Genomic DNA, 22708 nt, shown 5'->3' with positions numbered 1-22708 from the left:
GGCCTTATTGCAGCCAGTCTCAGTCCTTTATGGTAAGATGTGCCAGCACATATTTCCAGTAAACAGAAGAGCAGCTATGCTGTTAAAAAACCCTGTAAGTCTGCAAACAGTGTGGGGAGAAAAAGTAATCAATCTCTTAAAGTTCCACTTTGTTAACATCTTAGAAACTTCTCTCTCATGTATAAAATTCTTCTCTATTAAAACTTTGTTCCCCTCGCATCGTGCTTATTAAAAGCCCCAAGTGACACGCACAAAAGGAAAGTGTGCGGTTATTAGTTTCGTTGAAAGATGAGATAATCACAGGTGATTTCCCAGAGACTGTGCTAACACACTGCTTTCTAGTGGTGTGAACCCATGAGGTACAGCTCTTGTAAAGTACTCCCAGAACACAAACAACCCTGGACCTCTTGGGGAGAGGGCCGGGGGGCTACTTCCATCGGAGAGACCCAGCGGCTGTTGGCCAGCATGAGCTGCTGCGTGCAGCCTGTAGATGGAGAGGCAGTGCAAAGAGCCCTGGCTCCCGTGGAGACCGCACCGGTGGCCTCGGCTCTTGTCACACTCGGCGCTCGCTCATGTTGTCCTCATTAAGCTCCAACTATGTCTTTGCAACCTTTCACGTCCCCAGCTCAGTTGGGTGGGGGTGAGCGCCGTCACTCTTCACGCGTGGTGGAGGGCAGGATGCAAGCACTCGCTGCCACCAAGGTTGGATGGTTGACGTGTGCTGGGACGTTTAGCAGAGGGAAATGACCTTGCCCAGGGGTTACAGCCAGGCCCTGGGGATAGGAACCAGGAACTTACTGTCTCCCTTTTTCTGTGTCTTGTTTTATCAATGATTATCACTTCATTTAATCCGCTTTTAAAAAGCACCTGAGAAAACGCTTTTACCTGCTACACAGGTAGTTGAAAGAAATAACAACATGACTGCCCCTCTGCTGCATGTCAATAGATACTGAGGCTCTATCAGCTTACTTTCTATTAAAAAAAAATAATAAACGAGTGGGGTGTGTAGTCCTAGAGTACTGTGGTACTGTGTTTACTTTTAGTCCTAGCTCTGCACATGTACTGCCACGTTGCATGGTGTGCCTATGCGAGTTACCATGTGGTGACAGAAGACTCTCACGAGGCTGCTCTGTGGTTTCCAAAGCAGCATGCGAGCAATCTGTTTCCTCCAAAATTGTAGCCAAAAAACGAGCGCTCCAGGAAAATTTACTGGTTACAGAGATTAAGGGACAGCATCTGCTACTTGGGGCAGGTCTCCCTATCATACTACAAATGATACAGCCTTTCTTCTAAAGGCTGAAAAGGGAGGAAAAAAACACCACGTCAAACCTATTTGTGAAGCTATCTAGAGCAATGCCACCTAGTGTTTCCTGCCATGGAAAAAAGAAAACGTGTTGCCATGAAGTAGTGTAGCATTACTGCAAGCGGGTTAATTTTCACTGTAGGAGAGGCTGACTTGTTACAGCGTGGTCCTCAGCCCAGAACATCCTACTTGGTGATCTTTGGTTACCATAGTGCTTCAGGGAATAGATGAGTGTTGGTCTAACGCTTTGATTTTGCTCATTTTTTCAGAATGCTACAGTGAAAGTGAACACGATGATCCAGAAATAACAGACACGCCACCTCCCCCCTACACAGTCCAGCCACCTCCGCCTTCGGTAAGTAATTATCGTGCTTCTAGTTGCTAGCCAGTTAGAAGAAAACTTTCTTGAGGTGGTGGACCTTTGAGGAATAACCTAAAACAGTGGCTGGAAACGTTCACCCTGTGTGCCTGTGGGATGAGGATGGGCTGACTGTCCCGTGGCAGAGCACACTGTTATTGCAGCCTGCGCTGCTGCGAGCCTTCCACTGCAGAGAGCAGCTCCCTCAAATGGAGGTGTATTTGTCTTGCTGGAGAAAGGGAAGTGTCACTCCACCTTGTAGGCACGCTGTGTCTTTTCTTCACAAGGTTTTTAACACACTGCTATAACCCTGTTTTTCATGCTATTCTTTTTTTTTTTTTTTTTTTTTTTAATCATTCCCAAGTCATCTTTCTTTTTGTGACCCTGGTAGCATCATCCAACAGATTTGTATTCATTTATTTGAGTGAGCTGTTCTTTAGACTGCTGAATTTGAAGCTGCTTTTGTGGCAGTGAAGAGAAGTGAAGGGAAAGAGGCCTCTTCTTACAGTGATAAAATCGCTTCTTTTCTTCTACCTCTGAAAAATAGACTATAAAAAAAGAAAATAAGCATCCTCCCAAAATCTAAACTATTTTTCTCTCTTGTAGAGTATTTGTCCAGAATATTCCTTCCTGCTTCGCTTCATTTCATGAATTAGAATGAGCACTATGCACCCTCATGTATCTAATCAAATTGACTTGCCTAATTATCAGCCACTTGTCACCCTATTAATTTTGTTTCTACGTTGTTGCTTTTCCTAGTGACCTCATCTCCCCTTACATGTGCTTTAAAATGCAAGGTTTATTTAATTCTGTGTTTAGAAATGAGCAATCTGGTTTGGGATGGTAATTCAGCTGAAACAAGGAATCCTGAGTTCAAGCCTTTCCCTTCCCCAGCTGAAGGTTAACATCGAGGGGTATGCAGTAATACTTATTCATATACTAAATCATATTCAATACTAAATCATCTCATTGCATCTCATGGAAGGGAAGTGTCTGCTGCCTCATTGGTGTGCTACGGGTTCCTGTATGTCACGCTGAAATGACATCCAGTAGCTGGGGTGGGCACAGAGGCAGCAAAGCAGGAACAAATTTGAAATATACAGATGAGCTGGAGAAGCTTCCGTGGTCACAGGCAATAAAAAAAGGCGATGCCGTGCACAGGGTTGCCTGCCTGGCAATCTTTAATTAGCGCGCATAAAGCCGAGAGCGTATGTCACACTGTCACACACTTGCCCCCTTCAGTTTCGGTCAGATAAGTCAGTCTTCGCTTCCGCTCCTGAGACAGTCGTGTAACGTTAATCACTGCAAAACAATCCACCTGGCACTCGGGGGTGCATGCTGTTCACTGCTGTGTAAAACGCGGTTCCTTATTGCCTGTATTAACTGGAAGTTAAATGTGGCTGGGTGACTATAAATATCAGAGAAAATAGGAACCTTGGCAACACGTCTCCACGAGTTATTCTGGGCCGAGGGCCGATAATGAAGCGTCTTGAATTTTATACCTCAGTGGCTTGCCTTTAAGAGGCTGTAGATGTCTTTTCCGTCTGCTCACCTCTGAAAGAATGCCTGCATTTTTCAAGATGATGAGTTTTAAGCAGGTGCTGTTTTTTAGTTTTCTGTTTTTCTGGCTTCCGGCTGCTTGTCCGTCTGTTGCTGCAGAGGCGATCTCCGGTTGTCTCCTTCCCATATGCTCTTCTTGAGTGCTGGCCTCCACGTTTTAGCAGGGGATGCGTGGGAGGCAGGCAATGGTGCAGGTGCCGAGGGGTCCTGCTTCCTCAGCCTTTCTCTTAAAGGTTATCTTCCCTCCAGCCTATACCTCTCTCAGCTGATTTCTCTTCTCCTCATCCACAGCCTAAAATCCCTTCCCCCGTGGAGAAAGGCGAGTGTCTCCTGAGCAAAGTTGTCATCTTTTCACCCCAGAAGTGGCCACTGGAATAAGCTCCAGCTGCCATGTGTCTGCCCTATGCTCAGCTTGCTTACGTGGTGGGTAGGAACAGTTGGGTACCAACGCAGCTGAGTCTGACTGCGAGTCAGAGTCGTCTTTTAAACACCCGATTTAATGCCCCTTTCCCTTCTGGACAAGTATTGGAGTAAGAAAACCAGTGGAAGGATTGGGAAAGCACAGCTTCAATTCTAGGAGTCAATTCTGGGAGCGGAGCACTTGGTTGTCTCAGGGAAGGCTGGTTAAACGTTGTGGAATTTTTGAACCAAGCAGTGAGATCCCAAACATGTGATGGGTTTGAGCAGATACTCTGTGGGTACACCACTTCTGGAAGGCCTTCTGCTTGAATCTTTTCAAATTGCTACTGGAAGAGACACTCATCCTGGGAACCCAGCCCAGCATCAAGAATGGCACGGGCATTGACTGGGGTTTATTTCTTTGTGTTATTTTTATCTTTTTTTCAAATTGCACTTCTTCCTCCTGAGTGCCAAAGGGATCTTGAAAAGAAGGAATTAGGAGCTATGGGCATTTTGGAAAATCAAACCAATACTGTTTTAAGCAGAAACACCTCCAAACTTCTTGAGATCAACTCTAGACTGAAAACTATTAGTCTGGAAACTAATAGCCATCCAGGTACAGGTTCTGCTACGTTTAAGAGCAGCAAATATTTTGCTGTACTTTTAGCACAAAGTTTTCATTTGCTGTTCTGTTCTCTGCTGACTCAAAACATTTTAAAACTTGAAAAAGAAAAAAGTAGCGATCATAAGCTTTCTATGTTTATGCATGCTTTTGGGTACTGTGGAAGAAAAAAACAAGTGAGGAACAAATAAATTTTAACATCTGTAGGACAAAAGTTAAACTGACCATCTGTATTAATTTCTCCACACGTGAATGGATTTACAGTTCAAAAACCATCAGCTATGTTGAGACAATAGATTGCAGCAGTCCCAAAAGAGCAGTTGAGGTGTTTCATGGCGATAATTTTTCTCTAAAAAATGCCTAGAGACTCACTGATCTCCAGTGGAATACTTATGATCTGCCGGCTCAAGTATCTGCTTTTTAAAATGTCCTCAAATGTAGATTTATTATTATACGGATGATTGCAAAACTTCCAAAGGAACCACTTGAGTAAGTTAGGTAAACATTTGTCATGCTGAAGAAGAAAACCCACAACACATATGTAGAGAAAGAGAAACACATTCTGGAAGTCATCTTTATTCTCACCCACATTTTTTTATTTAACACACAATGAAAATGAAAACAAAAATATATTCCACTCAGCAAGGCACAGTTTTCATTTCAATGGCACTTTCTTTTGCATGGACGAATGCCAGAAAAATAGAGGTGAGATCTAACGTCTTCCTTTACTGTCTTTGAACAATTGAAATTAGACCGTGTCAGCAAGGGCTTTTACTGTTTGGTGCTTCTACTTGGCTGTACAAATGCTTCAAGAACTTGTCTTTGCGATAGGAGCTCTTAGATTAAATGCTTCACATCACCTGTGTTCCCAGGGGTGTTTTTATCATTCATACATGTAGTTTATGACAGCATCTCCTTGTCCTTTGCTTTGGATGCATTTGTGAAGGTTTCCTTTTTAAAATCAAAAATGCACCTGAAACACAATGTTGTACTTCTCATAATAGGAATATAAATTAAGTCCGGTCTCACAGTGTTGGAGGAATGGCTTTGAAAATTTACAAAAGTGAAGGAAGTGCTACAAACAAATTGTGACCCACAATCTGGAATTGGTCCTCCTCATCTTCTGAATTGATTAGTAGCTACATGATACAGCTAGATTAGAAACACAGAAAGGCAAATCTACTTTGTTTTCTTTTATGTTAAAAGGAAGTAGTATACATTACAGCAACACTGAATAGCAGAAGTTTATATATCATAATAAAAAAAAATTCACTCTTGGTTTCGTTTATATGAATACATCTTATTTCTAGTTTAGCAGGTTATAAATAAGTATTCCAGGCTAGTCCCTTTATTGTGTTTGCAGCTTATCCACGTCTCCCTAGCAACACCTTCTCAGTAATTTTCAGTACTTCCAGTTTAGTTATCATCTGTTTTAATCCTTACACAGATCTATTCTACATATGTACTGAGAACATAAACTTGTGGGAATAGTGGTCCATCAAGTCTGGTATTCTGATTCTGGCATTGGCCAGTAGCAGATGATTTGCAGAAGGAGTAAATTTCTGCACTAGCAGGTACAAGAAATCTGGCTTTTATATCATGATGATCTCGTCATGATTTCTGATCATCACTATAAGGCTTTCTCTCCCGTTTTCTTCCATTACTTTATTACTGTCAATTAATCCTCTTCTGGGTATTTTAATGTATATTTGTGTGTTTGTGTATGTATTATTTGTTTATTTGACTCTCTTGGCTCACCTTTTCAGTGGTGTTTGGTGGCTAAGAAGCAGACTAGTGCTAGTTGTTCTTGTGTGAGTTGCTTTTGGTGCTCAGATAATAGTACAACTCAATCGATGTAAATGCCTACAGTAGAGAAAGACCTGTGCATCTATTTGCTTGTCCGGGAAGGTAAATAGTGTTCAAAACTTTGTTCTTCCTCTCAACCTTTCTTTACATGGAATTGTGCATCTATCATACCCTCTCTCATTCAACTCTCAGCTCCTAATGATGACTCTTAGACAACTCTGAGACCTCTCTGGTTGTATGTGCTCTTGTTGAGGCAGGGTGACAAGTACAGTATGGAGGGCCTTAGGATATCTTAATGATTTCTGATGTGTTTCTAGTGAAGTTTGGATCCCTTTCCAGATTTGTGGGCTGAAGGATGAATCCGAGCAGGTGAATAAGAAGGCAAATCTTGTACCATTCCCCTGTTGCTGTCTTCTGCCCCATGACTGGCTGTTTTTCTTTCCTTCATTAACTTGCCATCATATTACCCATCAGCCTTCTTGCCTTGGTGAATGATTAGTCCCTTGAATAGACCAGATAAAATGGCTTTGTGTGCTGAGAGGATCAAGGTAGTTCAGTACTTGGGCCCATTTCTGTCTATCTGCGGTTATGGCATTGGTGGAGTTATTGAATGTTTCAAGACAACTTCATGTTCGACGGCTAATTCAGAGTTTCTCTGCTGCACTCTTGATTAGAGCATTAAAGTGAAGACAAAGTAAAGAGTGAATGTGAGTGTGAGACCTAGCATGGAAGGCTACATTCAACACTATTTTTCCTTGGTCTGTTGTTTGTAGGCATTGTCAGGTTTTTATCTGTTTTACCTCTGGCTTCCTTGTGGCTTAGTTTCTGAAGTCACCGCTCTGTAGGAGATTGGCTACCATACCTCAAGCTTGTTTGGATGAATAGTTAATCAGGTTTTATCAATTTTTGGTCAGTTAGCATTTCAGCTGCATATCTATAACATGTAGAACCTAGCAACAGGAATAACTTGGAAATAATTTTTTTTTTCTCCCTCCCCCCACCATGTTTCTGGAAAGCAGGATCAGCAGAAGTCATCTTTCACCTCGACTCTGTCAAGTGAAGCATCTTGTACTCTTTCCTCTCCTGAAAGCACTCTCATCTCCCAAGAGTCGTCTTCTTCCTTGACGTCCAAAGTGGTTTATTCCGAAAGGCAGTCCTGGCTTGACCTAGTTAACAGCTCTGCTGCAGAAGAGGGTGATCAGCCCTTAACTTTCTGTGTACAGATTCATTCTGATGAACCGCCAGAAGTAGACTGTGGAGAAGCATCAGAAAGCCAGGAAGTCCAGCTTTCCAAACCCAATGGTGGATCCCAAAACTCTTTTTTAGGTGTGGATACACATTGTCTAGCTGTGCCAGATGCGACAGGACAGAGATGGCTAGCCAAAGGTGAGCTAATGAGAGAGGAGATTTTTGTCTGCAGAGTCACACGATGTGGGAGTTGAGGGGTTTTCCTCAACTTCTTTTCCCCTTCCTTTATGTTCTTCACTGAAGAGTTTTTCCAGTGGGATATTTATAACAAACATCTTGTTTATTGTGCAGTAAGTATATAACCTAGTATCTAATTGGTAAGTACTTTTACAGCTTTTCTCAAATTTTACCTGTTTGTTAAGATCATAGCCTTGGTGTAAAATCCTAACACAGAAATTTTTTTATTAGCTTTCTTTATTTCAATACAGCTGTCTTTTATTAGTTAGAAATGAATCAAAATTTTAAGAAAGTGTGTCACAGAACTGATCCCCTAAGCAAAATAGCTTATATAGGAATTGTGGAACATGGGGTTACGTCAATACAATTTTGAAAATAAAAGCAATTGCGTTTACTTCCAGTACGTATTCCCTATTTGTTTCATTGAGCTTCATTGTAATCAAGGGGAAACAACTACAATCCTGAATCAGAAAGTCTATTAAGACTGGATTTTGTTTAAGCAAATAGGTATCTGCATAACTATCCTCCTACCAAAATGTACCGCTAAATTAAAAAGGTGGCACAGTTCCAGAATTTGGTCATTGTTACTGTTAATAATTCTCCTGCCGTAACGAGGCAATGTGTCTCTTGCCTTTTGAGCAAACCTTCTTCTTCCCGCATTCAAAGCGCTTGGAGCGTAAGAGGCGTTTCTGGGATACAATAAGCTGAAATGAGAATACTCAGCATGCTGCCTAGAAAGGTAATACATAAGGAAGCAACAATGTTCTTGTGCATCTGCTCTGCCCATGATTCCGAATCCTTTAAAGATTTGATGTGAGTACTTTGTTGCTGTTTCAGTACAATGCACAACAAAGGTGAAGCCAAAAGCTTAGGCTGAAGGTAATGCAAAGATGAAAAGAAACAGCACTGGACTCGTTGGGAACTTAGGGAATTTGTCTGTAGATGAACTTGGCACTGATTGAAAAATCATAGTATAAGGCAATTAGTTACATTGTCAGTCTCCCAGTTGTTTTACAAATATCAACAGCTAGCACCCCTTTAGTTTGCCACGTTTTTCTGATTTTACAAAAAAAAAAAAAGAAAGGAAGTTTAGCGAAGTACAAATTTTAGAAAAAGCAAAAATTAATTCAGAGTGTTTTGCACTCAGCTTCATTATCCTTTATCTTCTAGGCTGCTCTGCTAGAGACTTCTCTAGCAATGAAGATCAGTAAGAATTAAAACCAAGAGCGAACATATGTACTGTTTCTATGTGGTGGGAAAGAGTGGGTGCTTTCAGAGAGTTACTGGAATCCAATTCCCATAAATTCTGGCTTTGCAAGTAATGAAAATGCTGTGGCTGGCAGAAATGGAGTCCCTTAATGAAAATGTCACTAAGGTGTAGTAAATGCATTGTCTTCTGTAATTTCACCTTCTGGGTTAAGTAGTGCCTTTGGGAAACATTACTAGGTGCGTTCAGGTGGATTGTTAGAGTGTAGGTCATATATGGTATGGTGGCTTATAGATCCTGTTAAGAAGATTTACTGGTTGCTCTTCAGAAATCCTAACTTTTGCTTGGAATATGTTGCTCTGGTATTGTCTGCAGTCCTGCAATAATGTATGGGTTAATGCTTTCCGTTGTAACTGTAAGGGTGACGAGTACTTTTATGGATGGTCATAGAATTAGCATGACACCTTCATAATCATTTAAAGCATAGTTTGATAGGCTCAATAATACTAACCAATAAAAATGGAATTAAAATGTAAATCAAGGCACATTTTTGGGTATATTCCTGCCATTTGCAAGGTAGTTTAATTTTCCCAAAAATATTCCTGGAGAATTCTTCTGTTGGTCACTGCTCAGCTGATGGCTAACCCTGATCTCCTAACTTCCATCCTTCCCTCACTGGTGATCGCTGATGGAAATCCAGAAATAGATCATTTCAATGAGACAGTAACTATGGAAACTGTATAACCTCACTAGTTATTGTCTGCATCATAACCCGTTGTTGAGCAAGTAAGATGTACACGATACACACATTTTTCTTTCCTTTATCAGTCTGCATAGTATGGGGAGGGCATGGAGAGTCACGGCATGTGGGGCCCTCCCCTGCAATAGCCACTGAAAAAAGAACTGAAATAATTTGCAAGGAGATTAGTTAAGCTACTTCAATTTGAGAATGAGGTAGAAAAAAAGGATTAACGTAAAATAGCAATTCAGTTCCAAATGAGAATTGTCAAAAAGGATACAATTCTGGTTCTGTGGCTTATACCCCAAGAATTTCCCCTTCCAGCTAGTTGATAAGGATGTGCACAACTACTGTGAGACAAATTCAAATTGTGGGGTAAAAGCTAGCTGCAAAACCTTATGATTTACAAAAACTAGTAAGAAAACCCTTGTTATGTATGTCAGGCGAAACAAGAATGCATCCCTCAGTGCAGTCTGTATTATTTGCTTTACAACACTTCTGAATAGTGCATTTCTGACAGCTCTTCATGTTTCGAGGTAATGAGACAGCATCCAGTAAGGAGACATGTCCATCTTGCATTGGCATCTGTCCTGAAAGCGCGTGTCCCATGTGTGTGAAGCCGGCTCTGCTGTTATCAGAACAGCTATGTGCTCTTTGAATCCACTCCCCGCAGAGCCTTCACATGTATCGGTGCTCTCTCCTTCTCCTTGTGAGGATAGAAAAAACCAGTCCCACACTCTGCTTTGTGGCCACGTTCTGCTTCGTAACACCCCATGGGGAATTTTTGGTAGTAGCTGATAACAGCCTAGAGCTGAGGTGAAACTTTTCAAGAACTGAAGAGCACTTTTGTTGGCAAAAGTCAGAAATGGAGGCCAATATGAGAAAAGTTGGTACCCAGAAGGAAGAAAGAGTAGCTGTGGCTTTGCGGGGAGAGCTTATCATGAAAATACAAAAATAGCGAGGAAACCTCAGTGATGAGTTAAACAAGGAAAGAAAAGTTTCTCGGAGATAAATGGATGAATCTCTGTGAGAGAAACTACAGATTGGACTTAAATGATCAATGGATTATTTTTTCAATGAACATTATTTAATGAAATTTGCTAAGCAACCGTGTCTGGTGCAAGGAGCTGAGCTGTACCATATGGTATTTTTAACAACCTCTCCAGCTACTCTTTGCACTGTTATGACCATTCTCAGCCTTAATTCTCAGCACCAATTACTGGGGAGAGGTTATATACCAGAGGGTAATACAAGGTACAAAAAATGAGAATTTAACAGTTTTCTCTTTTGGAAGGAGATCAGCATTAGGTTTCCATTTACTTTGCGGGAATATTTAATACTTCCGTGTTGCAGCTTGCTACATGCACAGTGACAAAGGATTCAAAGCTGCCTGTGACACAAAGAAACTGAAAGGTACACAAGAAACGGTTGAGAATACAAACAACTATCTGACTACGTGCTCTATATCCAGAAGCTGGCCTTGCCCGATCTGGGATGGCTAGACACACTCTGCAGCCAAACTCCGTCCTTTGTATTTCTTCTGGTAACTCCTAGAACAAAAAGCATCTGACTATGACCCACCACCGCCATCATCAAAAACTATGACAACAAAAGGAAGCCGCAGAAACTGAGAGGTTACTATAAGAATGCAGGAATGTGTGTTTGTATTTATTTAGGGATCTTCTACTAGAGAAATAACATCCTTCTTCCTTACATTTTCTGAGGGTTTTATGGTCATGTGAAGTTAACGCGTCTTGGCAAGGAATTCTTAGGGTACCACTTCTGGTTTATTTATTTTTCCTTAGCTCACAGAAGCTGATAGAAGATCTGCTGTGTGCTGATATTTTGAAAAACCTGGAAAGCACTCCACTTGAATTCTATCTGTGTTGGTTTTGTGGGAAGGAGTTGGTTAAATAGGAGCTGGATGCAGTCAATTCCTTCTTTTCTCAGAACTGATATCCTCTTCCCCTCTGGAGCCTGCCTGTGCCAGTAATAGCCAGAACAGATCCTCTGGTGTGCTCTGGCCCCTTTGTTCCTTCTGCAGAAGTTACAGAAAATGGCTAGATTGTGGCTGAGACTATCCAAGAAGTATGTCTACGGTGAGAACAACTGTGTAGAGAAACAACTGTTTGAATGATTATTTTGCTATTGATCAAAAAGGCTTTAGAAATCATTGTGAAAGCTACGACGTTACGGTTTTCTGAATTCTCTGAAAAAGAGATACTTATTTGTGTTGTTTCCAGTTCAGTCACAGTTTGTTAAAATGGCATCCCTCACTGCTGAGTCCGCTCTACTCTTTAGTCAAGAGCATCTAACTGTTGGTGGTAACATAATTTTCTTGGTTTTTTCTCCCACTCTCTCCTACCTTTAGTTCTGCATTTGCCAGTAAGGAGTTTGCCTAAGCTATGCCCCGCTAATTCAAATATTTCATGTCTTTTCTGTTGTGGAGTTCTGTGGAAAATGTGATTTCCTTGTGCTGTCATCATATTCCCGTTGAAAAGTTACTACCATTACGGAGACTGGATGGGTGTGGGGTGGTGTGTGTAGGCAGGCAGGTAAGGGAAAAAGGGGTTTATAATTGTTTCTTCTCCTCTCCCCAGCCTGGGTCTATATGTTGTCCCATTGGCGTCAAAGGTTTTGGCAGAATCAGAAACAGGGGTGTTGGCACAGCCACAAGAAGCTCATAAGAGCAGCAAAGACATGAGGAAGAAGCAGGGTTTTTTTTCCTGGGATTAATACACAGTTGGAGAGCTGTGAGATCTCAGTTACAGAGTGGGAGAACAAGTGTTTACATTTCAGCTTAGAGTTAATAAGATATGTTCTGTTGGAGGTGGTTTTCAATGCAAAATCCCCATTCTGCCAAACATTGCCAGTTTCTATATCTTTACTGCTGAGAAACAATTAGCTTGATTTTTCACAGCTGCTTTTTGGAAAGTTCTGGAAAACTTCAGTTTTGTAGGCTTAAAGAGCATTAAAGTTGAGATTTCAGGCAGGCTCCTGTATTGCTGCTGCAAGGTGGGGAGTCTCAATACCTTAATGTCTCCCACCTGTGGCAAATTGGCCGACAGAACAGTGGAAGCTGAAAACTGAGGAGGTGAGGAGCTGGCGTGTTGAATCTCTGGCAGCTTGCTCTTGTCTGTGATATCTCCTATTAGTTAGAGGGAAATTCCAGACAAGTGGCATCAAGCCACAAAATTGTGTTTTACTTCTCCCGAAACAGATTTTGTCAGAAGTTCTGACTTGCCTGAAATATTATTTTAGTTTCCTCACCCCAACCTAGAAGGTCTCTTTCTCTTGAATGTTAAAATAGCTCAGGTCATGATTTCCCTTTTCCTTGGGTTAGCACTGGTTCTTTTCCACTTTCCCCACTGTGGAGTCTGACAAAGTTAAGAGCTATACAAGACTATACAATTTTTCCAGAAGTGCTATGAAGCTTTTAGCAGACCGCAAGGCCTGTGAGTGAAGGGCATTATGCAGGAGCCCAGGAAGACTGTTACTTACAGTGGCTTCACTCAACAGAATTGCTATAGTTAATACTGCCAAGGGAAGGGAAAAGTGCACAATGAGTGCATTACCCCGTGTGCATGTACACGCTCATAAATGCACACAATATGTAATATCCTTCCACTGTTGCCGTTTGTTCCTTACCACTAATCCTGCAGTAGCTCCTGGGAGAAAAATGAGTGTATTTTATCTTTAAAATGGGATGAGATAAAGAAGTGCTGTAGTAGAATTCCAGTTTCCTAACTTGCATTCCTGAGACAGAAAGTGCTTAGCTTGAGGAGTACTGGTGGAAGAGATAACTTGCAATATTATAGTTTGAATGTGCCTGATGTTAGCTGTGTGACCCGACTGGAAAGACTCACTTCAGAGCGGTGCTAGTGGGGCCCAACCTATCCATGTTATTAAGAATTTTTGTCAGTGGAGTATATCCATCATTGTAAACCTTCTGAGGTTAACAAAGCTCAGAGAAGGGCTGGTACATCTATCTTTGGGAAGCCAACACAGACAATCTGTTCATTTTTACACCAGTGCTTGTGTACTATGTGCTTTTTGCATAAATCTTTACTTTGCGATGCAAAGCAAATATTTTGTAACGATTCAGTGGTATGGTCTAGACAGGCCAGGTTTCACAGGAGACATCCAAATCCTGAAGCCTAAAAATATAGAACTGGTGAATGACTGTGCTTCTGTTAGAGACTTTGCCATCAGCAGGTCAGTGCTCTGACTCCAGGTGCAAGGGTATTAAGCAATCCGAAGTTCTGGGAAAATGGGCTGTGCATGTTTGAATCCAGAGGAAAAACTCCAGTCTGTGCTTACGCCTTGAGTCACATTGCTTTATATCTATTATCCAACCTTATTTGGTGTTTTGTGGGGAAAGCAAGCAAGAAAACTGTAGGTAGTGCTCCCTTCATTTACTTTCATGGCATTAAGAGGCTTGTGAAATACCATAACGCACCACTGTGCGAGTGAGGAGAAATATATTTTGTTATCACAGATCATTTTATTGGTCTTGTTAATTGATTGCTAGAAATAATGCCTCTCCCATCCCTCCATGACCTCTCCCCCTTTCAGATTTGTAGCCTCAATGTAATGTGTTCAGTGGGAGCTTCAAGCCTGCGACAGATGGGCCTTTGCTTTCTGAGCTTGGCACCAGGGAACTCAGGACGTTGAAGGTAAAAGTCCAGATAGGTATCAGACAGTCTGATCCCAATTCATAGAGGTTTGTTGGCAGATACACTCTTCATCAATAGCAACAGTATCTGCTTCTATACAAAAGCACAATATGAAGATACTGTTTTCGTTTTTTTTAGCTCTTGTGGGAGAAGTTCATTGCTCATCAGTGTAAAGAAAGGTGGCGACAAAATTACTATATGACTCATGCCTGGCTCTACACAGGCTGTAGGTTTCATTCACCCTTGTTTTCCAACTGTTTCCTGAAATCCCATTTATCTGCTTCACTGTCACTCCCTTGATCCGCCCAATCTGAAGAATCTAGCACATTCCCTTCCCTCTGAAATTACCTGACCCTGATCAATCCCTTGGGGGTAGGAGCGGTGGAAGAATAACAAATAGGAGAGGAGTTTGAGGTTGCAATCTTGAGAGAATGCGAGAGCTGAGTGCCGTTGCCGGTCAAGGGCATCATCTGGGAGCCTTTTGCTGGGCTTTTCTGACTTCAGCTCCCTCTTTTTTTTGTGTACTGACTACTTCTTTCCTCCTTACCTTCACCATCAAATACACAGAATATATCAGAGTACGTAGCATGGAAGGAGAGTGTTCAGTGAGGGCATTTTCTCATGCTTGCTGTTTTGTAAGCCTTTTAGGACACTGAGGAGCTTCATGTGTTAGCCTCAAAAGATATCTGGAGCAGGGATCTTATGTCCCCCATGGCTTGACTATTTTTTAAAGTTGCTGGACAGGATCAATGGAATTTTTTTTGTTCTTATATACTCTTTCTTTGATATCTGATAAAGGTCAATTTATCTGTCAAAGTGATACTGTGGACAGTCCTGATGGGTGATGTCTACAGTAGCGCTGAGCCAGTCCTGTGCAGGAGCTGGCTAATGAAACAAACAGCTGCTTCATCCCAAGAAAGTAAGCAGGAAGCTAGTTATAATTACGAGCCTCATGGCATGAACCGACAGTTTTCAGGAAATACTGCTGCCGTGTATTATGCCTTACACTTGCATTTTTTTTCTGTTTCCCGCAGCTTGTTAAATATACAACAGTTCTCCTTTTCTTCCCCCAGCACTGTACCAATGTTGGAAGCTATATTTAGTTCTTGTCAAGTTACAGCCGGCTTTTTATAATCACGAAGTAGTGAAAAAAAGGCCAGCAACACAGCAAAGGCAAATATTTGTAGCATATCATAAACCTTTCTTGTAACCTAAATATTTAGAAAGAACAGGGGTGTAGGAGGATGCTGTACTTTTTAAAACATGGGAAAGATAAGGAGCAGCCTCCCAAGTGTGCTGACATGTTGGAGAAGTCTTTTTGCTGTGGCATGAGTGAGCAAAAGGACTTCTTCCTTTTGTTCAGAACGCGTTTGGTAACTGAAGATGATTTAGAAAAGTCAATGTCTAACATTTCATTAAAAGAAGAAAGTGCCCAGGCAGTTTGACCGGCACATGGAGGACTGCAGTTGACAAGAACCATCACTGCTGTCCCCAGTGAAATAAAAAGAAATGTTACCCCAGTGGATCTTGAGGGACTCATTAGCACCCTGAAAACACCAATAACTTTTAAGATTTTCCTTTAGCAAACACTGAAGTAGAAAAGCTTGCAGTATGGACTGAGGGAGAAGTGAGTTGCGCAGTCTGTTCCTGAAAATGGCCTTCTGCCAAAACGCCCCTATATATGCCTGGTACATTTTTAGTTTCTGACTGCTCATTTTTAAGTTGTTTTATTCTGAAAAACGTCTTTGCTTCAATTTTTATCTTATTTTATGCTATTTCATGCTCAGCTGTTTGCTAGCTTTTCCTTTCATGTCTTCTCTGTCATGGAGGATGGTGCTGCAGCTTGGGAGCCATCAGGATAATTCAGGTGGAGATAATCAAGGCTTTGTTGTGGGGCACCACAAGAAAATTCTGTGCTGCAATCTGTGAAATTCATGAGTTAAACATCAGGTGCCCCAAGGGTTTCTGCTTTAATCTAGGGACACCTGGGTTTTCTAGGGACCTTCTTTTGGGACCCCTGAAGTGTTCCTCTGTTTCATTTAATTTCATTTCTCATTTTTTTTTTTAAACTGTAGTTTCAGTAATTAACAAAACCTGAATGGGTACACCAAATAGAATTTGACCTGTGAGTTGCCGGGTAGAAATGTAATTCACTGTGTGCAGCATGTAGGGAAAGGTGAAGGGGTGTAGATGCTATCAGAGCTGTTTTCATTCAGATGTAGCATTATTGACAGTTGTTCAAAGTCTGTGATATACTCAGAGCAATAAAGCAGCACTCTATCAGTGGGAATACATGCTTGTATGTGTTTCGATTTTGACCTAATTCTTAAATATATTTGAGTTTGGTCGCATGTCTTTTTCATGTGCATTATTACCCTATAAATTACCCTAAAAATTGCTTTTGGTTTTAACTCTCATACCATTACTTTTTGACTTGGCTAAGAGCCTTCCTGATGGCTGAACTTAACATTTGTGCTATCTGCTGCCATATTCACTTTCTCATACCCAATTTATTCTTTTCCTTGCAGATCAGGAAAAATGTGATGATGATGAGATGGAGCGACTTTACAAGTCATTAGAACAAGCAAGCCTGTCTCCCATTGGTGACCGTCGGCTGTCAACAAAGAAGGAGCTTAGGAAGTCATTTATCAAACGCAGCAAAAACCCTTCCATTAATGAGAAACTCCACAAAATTCGAATGCTGAACAGCACATTAAAGGTGAGGTTGCAGAGCAAGCCAAGAAAAAGCCTTAGAGAAAAAAACTGTTTGGCTGAAAAAAGAAGCAAACCTAAGGCTTCAGCCAAACTATAATTACATATTTACTTAAAGCCCCAGAGAATTGGGTTAAGGTTTTGAAATTGTTTTCTACTTCATTCTGAATACTGATCTGTGTTTTGTTGTTAAATCTGAACTGGAAGCAGAGGCTCAGAAGGGACTCTTCTTGCAGAAGTTCCAGCTCATTTGGAAAATTTAATAAAGCAAGCTTCTCCTAGTTAGCTGGAAAACGTGCAAGCTCAGCTGAATGCACTAAACAGGGGAGCCTTAAAAAAAGGAAGAGCAGACAAAGTACATTGATGATAAAGGACATGAAAATGACCCTGAGCCAAAAAAAGTTTTCCTTATGTGATTATTGGAGAATGTACAGGATGTGCCAAAGCTATTGTAAAGACCTCCTGTAACTAAAATATTTTTAATAACAAAAGCATCCTGCTTTTATGTTGGAAACATATCATGAACTGGAGGGGTGGAGGGGGTTTAGGGGACGTTCCATGAAAGGGCCAGTAAATCTGTCTGGAGTGTAGGGATTTATGGGGCTGTTTACTTGCCAGCATCATTTCAAGTGTCACGGGATTTCAAAGCCTGCTTCTGAATGGCACTGAGGGAAGCAGAAAGCTTAACCGTAATACTTAAACTGTAAGGAGAAGAAAGAATAAATGTAAACCTGGAGCTTCACTTGTCTCTTTTTGTATACATTAGAAGCAGGAATTGAATATCTTGTTTCAACTGCGTGTATTTGGCTTCAGGCGTTGTATGCTGGAGAAATGCATGAAAAACATCTGCTGTTAGCACAATCATTTATTTGATTATTAGTGGCAACGGGAGGCTTGGCTTTGGCGTTCCGGCCTGTGTTAAACTTCCTGAAGACGCAGTTGAAAAGACAAGCAGGAATACGGGCGTTCTCCCTGTTGCTGGGCTTCCAGGCTCCATATGAGACCTGGTGAAGTCTCTCCTCCTTATCAAAGAGTCTTCAGTGACATGGTACTGACTATAGCAGCATTCATCTGTGTCAGCAATAAGTGAGCCCATCATGTGACAGAAAGTTAGTTTAAAAAGCATACCTATTTTATGGGACAGGAAGCTAAATATAGAAACATACTGCAAAGTATTCCCCGATAGGAGCCTCCCTAATAAATCTAAATAGAGTTGTATCCTGTGGGGCAATCAATTTCATTAGCATGGACCTGAATGGAAGTCTAGAAGCCTTACTGCCAGACATAAGCAAGGACAGCTCTGCATTGATTCAGCACAGGAGTATCGTATAACTTGTGATTAGCAGTGTTTATAACCTTGGGCTTGTCTAACAACTGTATTTAATGTGGAAAAATCATTTTTAAAATGTTCATAATGAATAAATCGTGTTGATCTTTTTTTTTGCTTTCTTCTAACTAAGAAATTGGAGTATTGACAAGACAAATATAGCACAGACATTTTCTCACAGACACAAAGAGAGTTCTATACATGGTAGTGTTTAAGTTAGCCTGTCAGAGAGGTAAATGCCTGCAGTGGGAAAGTGCCATATTCTTTGCATCAGTGGGATTATGTGCTCGTAAAGCCAATTTTCTTAACGTATAACATGAGATAATGGGAAATCATCTATTGGAAATTTAAAAATCAAGAAAGGTTTTCATCTGACCACATTTACTCTGCTTTAATTAAAACCCTATTAGTTTGAGACAAGTGATTTATGCAAGATTCAGTGCAATTTTGACTCCACATCTTTAAGAACAGATTAATGTTGCTGTCACAATATATCATTAACAAAACATGCTTTGGATAGTTTGGAAGAGAGGGAAGCTGTGTGCAAATGTATCACAGGCTTAATGAATATGGGAAATAGATTTAGTGCTGCAGAAAAATTCCACAGCGTGGCTTTTTGACACCAAGTTTGTCTGCTGGGAATACTATTCTGTCCCTTCTGCCTCCCTGTTTCCTCTTCTCTTAGGATAACCGCTCATATCTCTGCATCGATGCCAGAAGCCCTCTTAGGAGGGCTAGTGCTGGTCTTGAGGGTAGGACCTGTGTAAATCAACAGTTGAACAAGCTTTTCTGTTTCAAAAGCAGCTTGGGCATCACAGAGATCAGAGTAGTTGATAGTTCATTAGACCAGTATTGGGATATGGATGTGTAAGCAGCCAATTGCTACTATTGGGAAGCATCACAAATGTCTGGGAATATTTTCAAGGCAGCCACTAGCACAGAGTGTTCTCAGGCTTGATGAAAGTCGTGGCAGCAGGAGAAGATGGTGAGAACTATTCCATTGCTTTCACACACAGACCGTGGGGAATGGAACCAGGAAAAAGCAGTACAGGTTTGTTAGTGCAGCATGGTGCCTCCATTAAGGAATTGTAGCTGATAACTGGGGCTTCTCTATCCTGTGATCCACTGCATGGTAGGCAATAAGGGCTGGAAAAGCAAAGTGGTTTGTTGTGTCAGAAAACGTGAGGACATCAACGTATATAAATACCTGAATGTAAGGTGCAAAGAGCAAGAAGCTAGGCTCTTTCCAGTGGTGCCCAGTGACAGCAGCAGAGGCAATAGGCACAAACTGAGACACAGGAAATTGCCTCTGAACATCAGGAAACGCTTTTTAACTGTGAGGGTGACTGAGCACTGGCACAGGTTGCCCAGAAAGGCTGTGGAGTCTCCATCCTTGGAGATATTAAAAAGCCATCTGGACGTGGTCCTAGGCAGCCTGCTCTGGGTGTCCCTGATTGAGCAGGGGCTTTGGACTAGATGACCTCCAGAAGTGCCTTCCAACCTCAACCATTCTATGATCGTGACTTAAAGGATCTCTGTATCCCTGTATCAGTGACTGTTCACGTCTTATGATTGAAGCAAGGTGCCTGCAATATACGGTCTGAGCTGCTCTTGTCTAAAAGTAGAGACCAGATTTATTAGTAGTAGCTGGCGGTAAATATATTAGCAGCCACATGTGCTCTAGCCACCTAGAAACTCTACTGCCAGTGCAGAGATTTTAATCAAAATTATTTTCTCTCTGGCTCCCAGAGAAGAGAGATTTATAATATGGTCAGGGAATAAGTATTTTTTGAAAAAGTTGGAATTGGTGTGAATTATAGAGGTAAGTGCTGCTGTGGTGTCTAGTTTCATGCAAGTACTAACGTGTTGTGAAACAGCATAACTGTCTAATTTTCACATGAATTCTCTGTCATGAAATTTTGCAAAGAATCCTATAAAATAAAAAATATTTACATGGAGTCGTAATCTTGCCTTCAACTGGGACGAATTTCTGCTATGGACTTTAATGATCTACATTCTAAAAATGGGAACAAGTTACCAGGAGGATGGATAATTGGCCAACTCCTTGGAACATGGTTCTCTAATGTTCCCAGACTGTTTTTGTTACGGACAATGAACTGGACAGTTTCTGTGGGAAATAACCACTTGTTCTCTTCCTAGTGTAAGGAACATGACCTGGCCACAATCAACCAGTTGCTAGAGGACCCAAAGTTGACGGCAATGAAGTACAGAGAGTGGAGGAACACAAACATCATGCTGGTCCAAGATATCTATCAGCAGCAAGAGGTCCAGGACGTGTCCACAGAGAATAGCGAGGAGCAAGAGACGACTCCACAGCCTATCGCTGAAAGTGCTATCTGAGGCCATGGTTCATGGCAAAATTTTTTCCCCACGGGACTTCACGTACAGGCACTTTAAACTGCTGCATTTTGAGGTTTGTTTCTTCCAAGCGTTCTCTGAAATGAAAACAACCCCTTCTCCAAAGCTTTAATTCCTTTTGCAAAACTTACTTCATGTCGAAAAAGCAAATCTCCCAAATTAAAAAAGCATGCTTGAACGTGGGCTGCATACCTAAGACGACTGTTTTTTGAAGCAGCAAAGAAATGTTTTTCCATCTTTGGAGAAGTAAATTAAATATTTCCAACTCCTGGAAGTCACAGAACTGTATAATATGAACCGTATGAATGTGAGATCCTTGGGGTTGTTTTGACCATGTAACTTACTGTTAAAGGAAGCTACAACAATGCCAACAGGACGTAGTCTACTCTCTACCTTTTTACTCTGTAAGGTAACCTGATGTATGCATTTTCATCTCTACATTCACCCACTTTCACCTCTCTACCAGTTTAAACAGAGACAAATAGATTAGTAATTACGCATGAGTTTATACTACAGACTGCTGTCAGGCACACAGTTTGGGCTCTGCCTGATGTTTTATGAGTTTCAAATTTATTTATGGACTAGACCAAGGTACTGTCTTTCTACATGAAGAAGAGAAGGTCTCTCAATGTTTGCTAACATGTAATTTACTTTTCAGTGAGGCAGCTAATGCTTCAACAAGTTTCAAATTTTCTTATGGACTTGGCAGAATTCCTTGGAAGATTATTTTCTTTTTCTTATTTTTGACAATTGTGACTGTATAAGGTACAAGTTCATCCCAGATTCCTACTCGGGAAGGTGATCAAGTTCACAAGGCAGAAGCTAAAAAATAATTAAATTCCTGATGTGGACCTAAAAGTGTAAAACATAGCTGCAAATATTTTTGTAAATATATGTCATTTTATGGCTTATATGAATGTGACTATGTACTGTATATATGTTTTATTTATATATTTATATATGCTGAATTTCCTAATGTAGACAGGCACACATGGACCAGACCCACCCAGATGAGAATGCTTACAGCTTGACTTGAAATGCCTCTTTGGTTTTTTTGTTCCATTATGAATCACAGTAATGGCTCTACAACTGAGACTACCCTGGGGTGTCTGCTGTAAGTTTTTCTTCTGGCTTTCTAGCTTTGAGTTTTAGATGAAGAAAATCTGTACTATTTAGGGCAGGAAAAGAAGTTTTCTATAAAATGCGGAATTTCCCTGTGGGCAAACAAAAATGCGTATGTTAAGAGGTTTTGCTGCAGGATTACAACTCTGTGGCTTCATTGTCCTCAGTACAACTTGGGTTTTTTGCCTTCGCATCTTATGCATGTGTACAAGTATGAGGAACTTTGCAGAGTGCTAAATTTTGAAAAACAAGAATTAGCTTACTGATCTCAAATGAATGCTGCTACAATAATAGTGGCAGTCTTCACTTCTGTTGGTTATTTCATAAAGATATGCCTTGTCATTAGTTTTCAACATAGTTTATATTTTAAAGCAAAATACACTATACAGATGCAGCCATATTCACCTGTCTTTATACACTGTATGTTTTATCATAGCTTGATTGAGAAAACAAAAATTAATAGTGTTAGTGGGAACACGTGAAGTCTTTTCCACCTGTGTAGCGACGTATGACTGTTGTTATTGTATTTTTAACACTCAGCAGCTTTCCTTTCAAAATAGAGACATGGAATTATCTCCCAATGCATCCAAAATTGGCAGTTAAGGCTGCGTTGAGTGTGAGAACTGAGGAGCAGACAGTAAGCTATAAAAAGGGGGAAACGGAAGGAAGAATGTAGGCTCCTTTGATACGGCTTTAATGGTAGAGGGCCAGGCAAAATGGGGGCTGGTTGAATGCAGAAGCAGGGCTAAGCTTGGGGATAACATCACTGCTTCAGGTATAAATGGGTTTAGAAGTATGAAGGTGAGGGCTGATATTGGGTCAGTTCTTAATAACTGGTGCTAGTCTTCCAGTGGGGAGCAAATGTTAGCTGCAACCTGGAAGTGGGTGACAATGACTAAGTGGGGAAGCAGGCATAAACCTCAGGTTGGTTAAAAAGCTATTGTTTTCAGGAAATTGTCATATGAGTGGTAATTTCATCACTTTAGTAATTCTAACTAGAAGTTGATAGAAATTAAGCAAACTCAGTACCCGTTGCAATTTGCTTTAGAGTAATCACTTCCTAAAAATTAAGC

General features: G+C 41.0%; 1 protein-coding gene across 5 annotated transcripts in view; it reads left to right on the top strand.

Annotated features, from left to right (window-relative positions):
* The window catches only part of IPCEF1 (interaction protein for cytohesin exchange factors 1), a 38867-nt gene extending 17433 nt beyond the window's left edge, over positions 1-21434 (top strand). For 4 of the 5 annotated variants that reach the window (XM_074580456.1, XM_074580458.1, XM_074580460.1 and 1 more), the window contains 4 exons: positions 1573-1658; positions 7065-7434; positions 16624-16814; positions 20295-21434. In XM_074580456.1, coding sequence (XP_074436557.1) covers positions 1573-1658; positions 7065-7434; positions 16624-16814; positions 20295-20495 — 848 coding nt within the window. In that variant the 3' untranslated portion in view covers positions 20496-21434. The remainder of the gene's footprint in view (positions 1-1572; positions 1659-7064; positions 7435-16623; positions 16815-20294) is intronic. The other variant, XM_074580457.1, reaches the window with a different exon arrangement.
* The last annotated feature ends 1274 nt before the right edge of the window (positions 21435-22708 follow it).

Source organism: Larus michahellis, chromosome 3, assembly GCF_964199755.1.
Source record: "Larus michahellis chromosome 3, bLarMic1.1, whole genome shotgun sequence".
Lineage (NCBI taxonomy): Eukaryota > Metazoa > Chordata > Aves > Charadriiformes > Laridae > Larus > Larus michahellis.
Note: the sequence above shows the minus strand (reverse complement) of the source record. Positions and strands in the feature narration are given on the sequence as shown.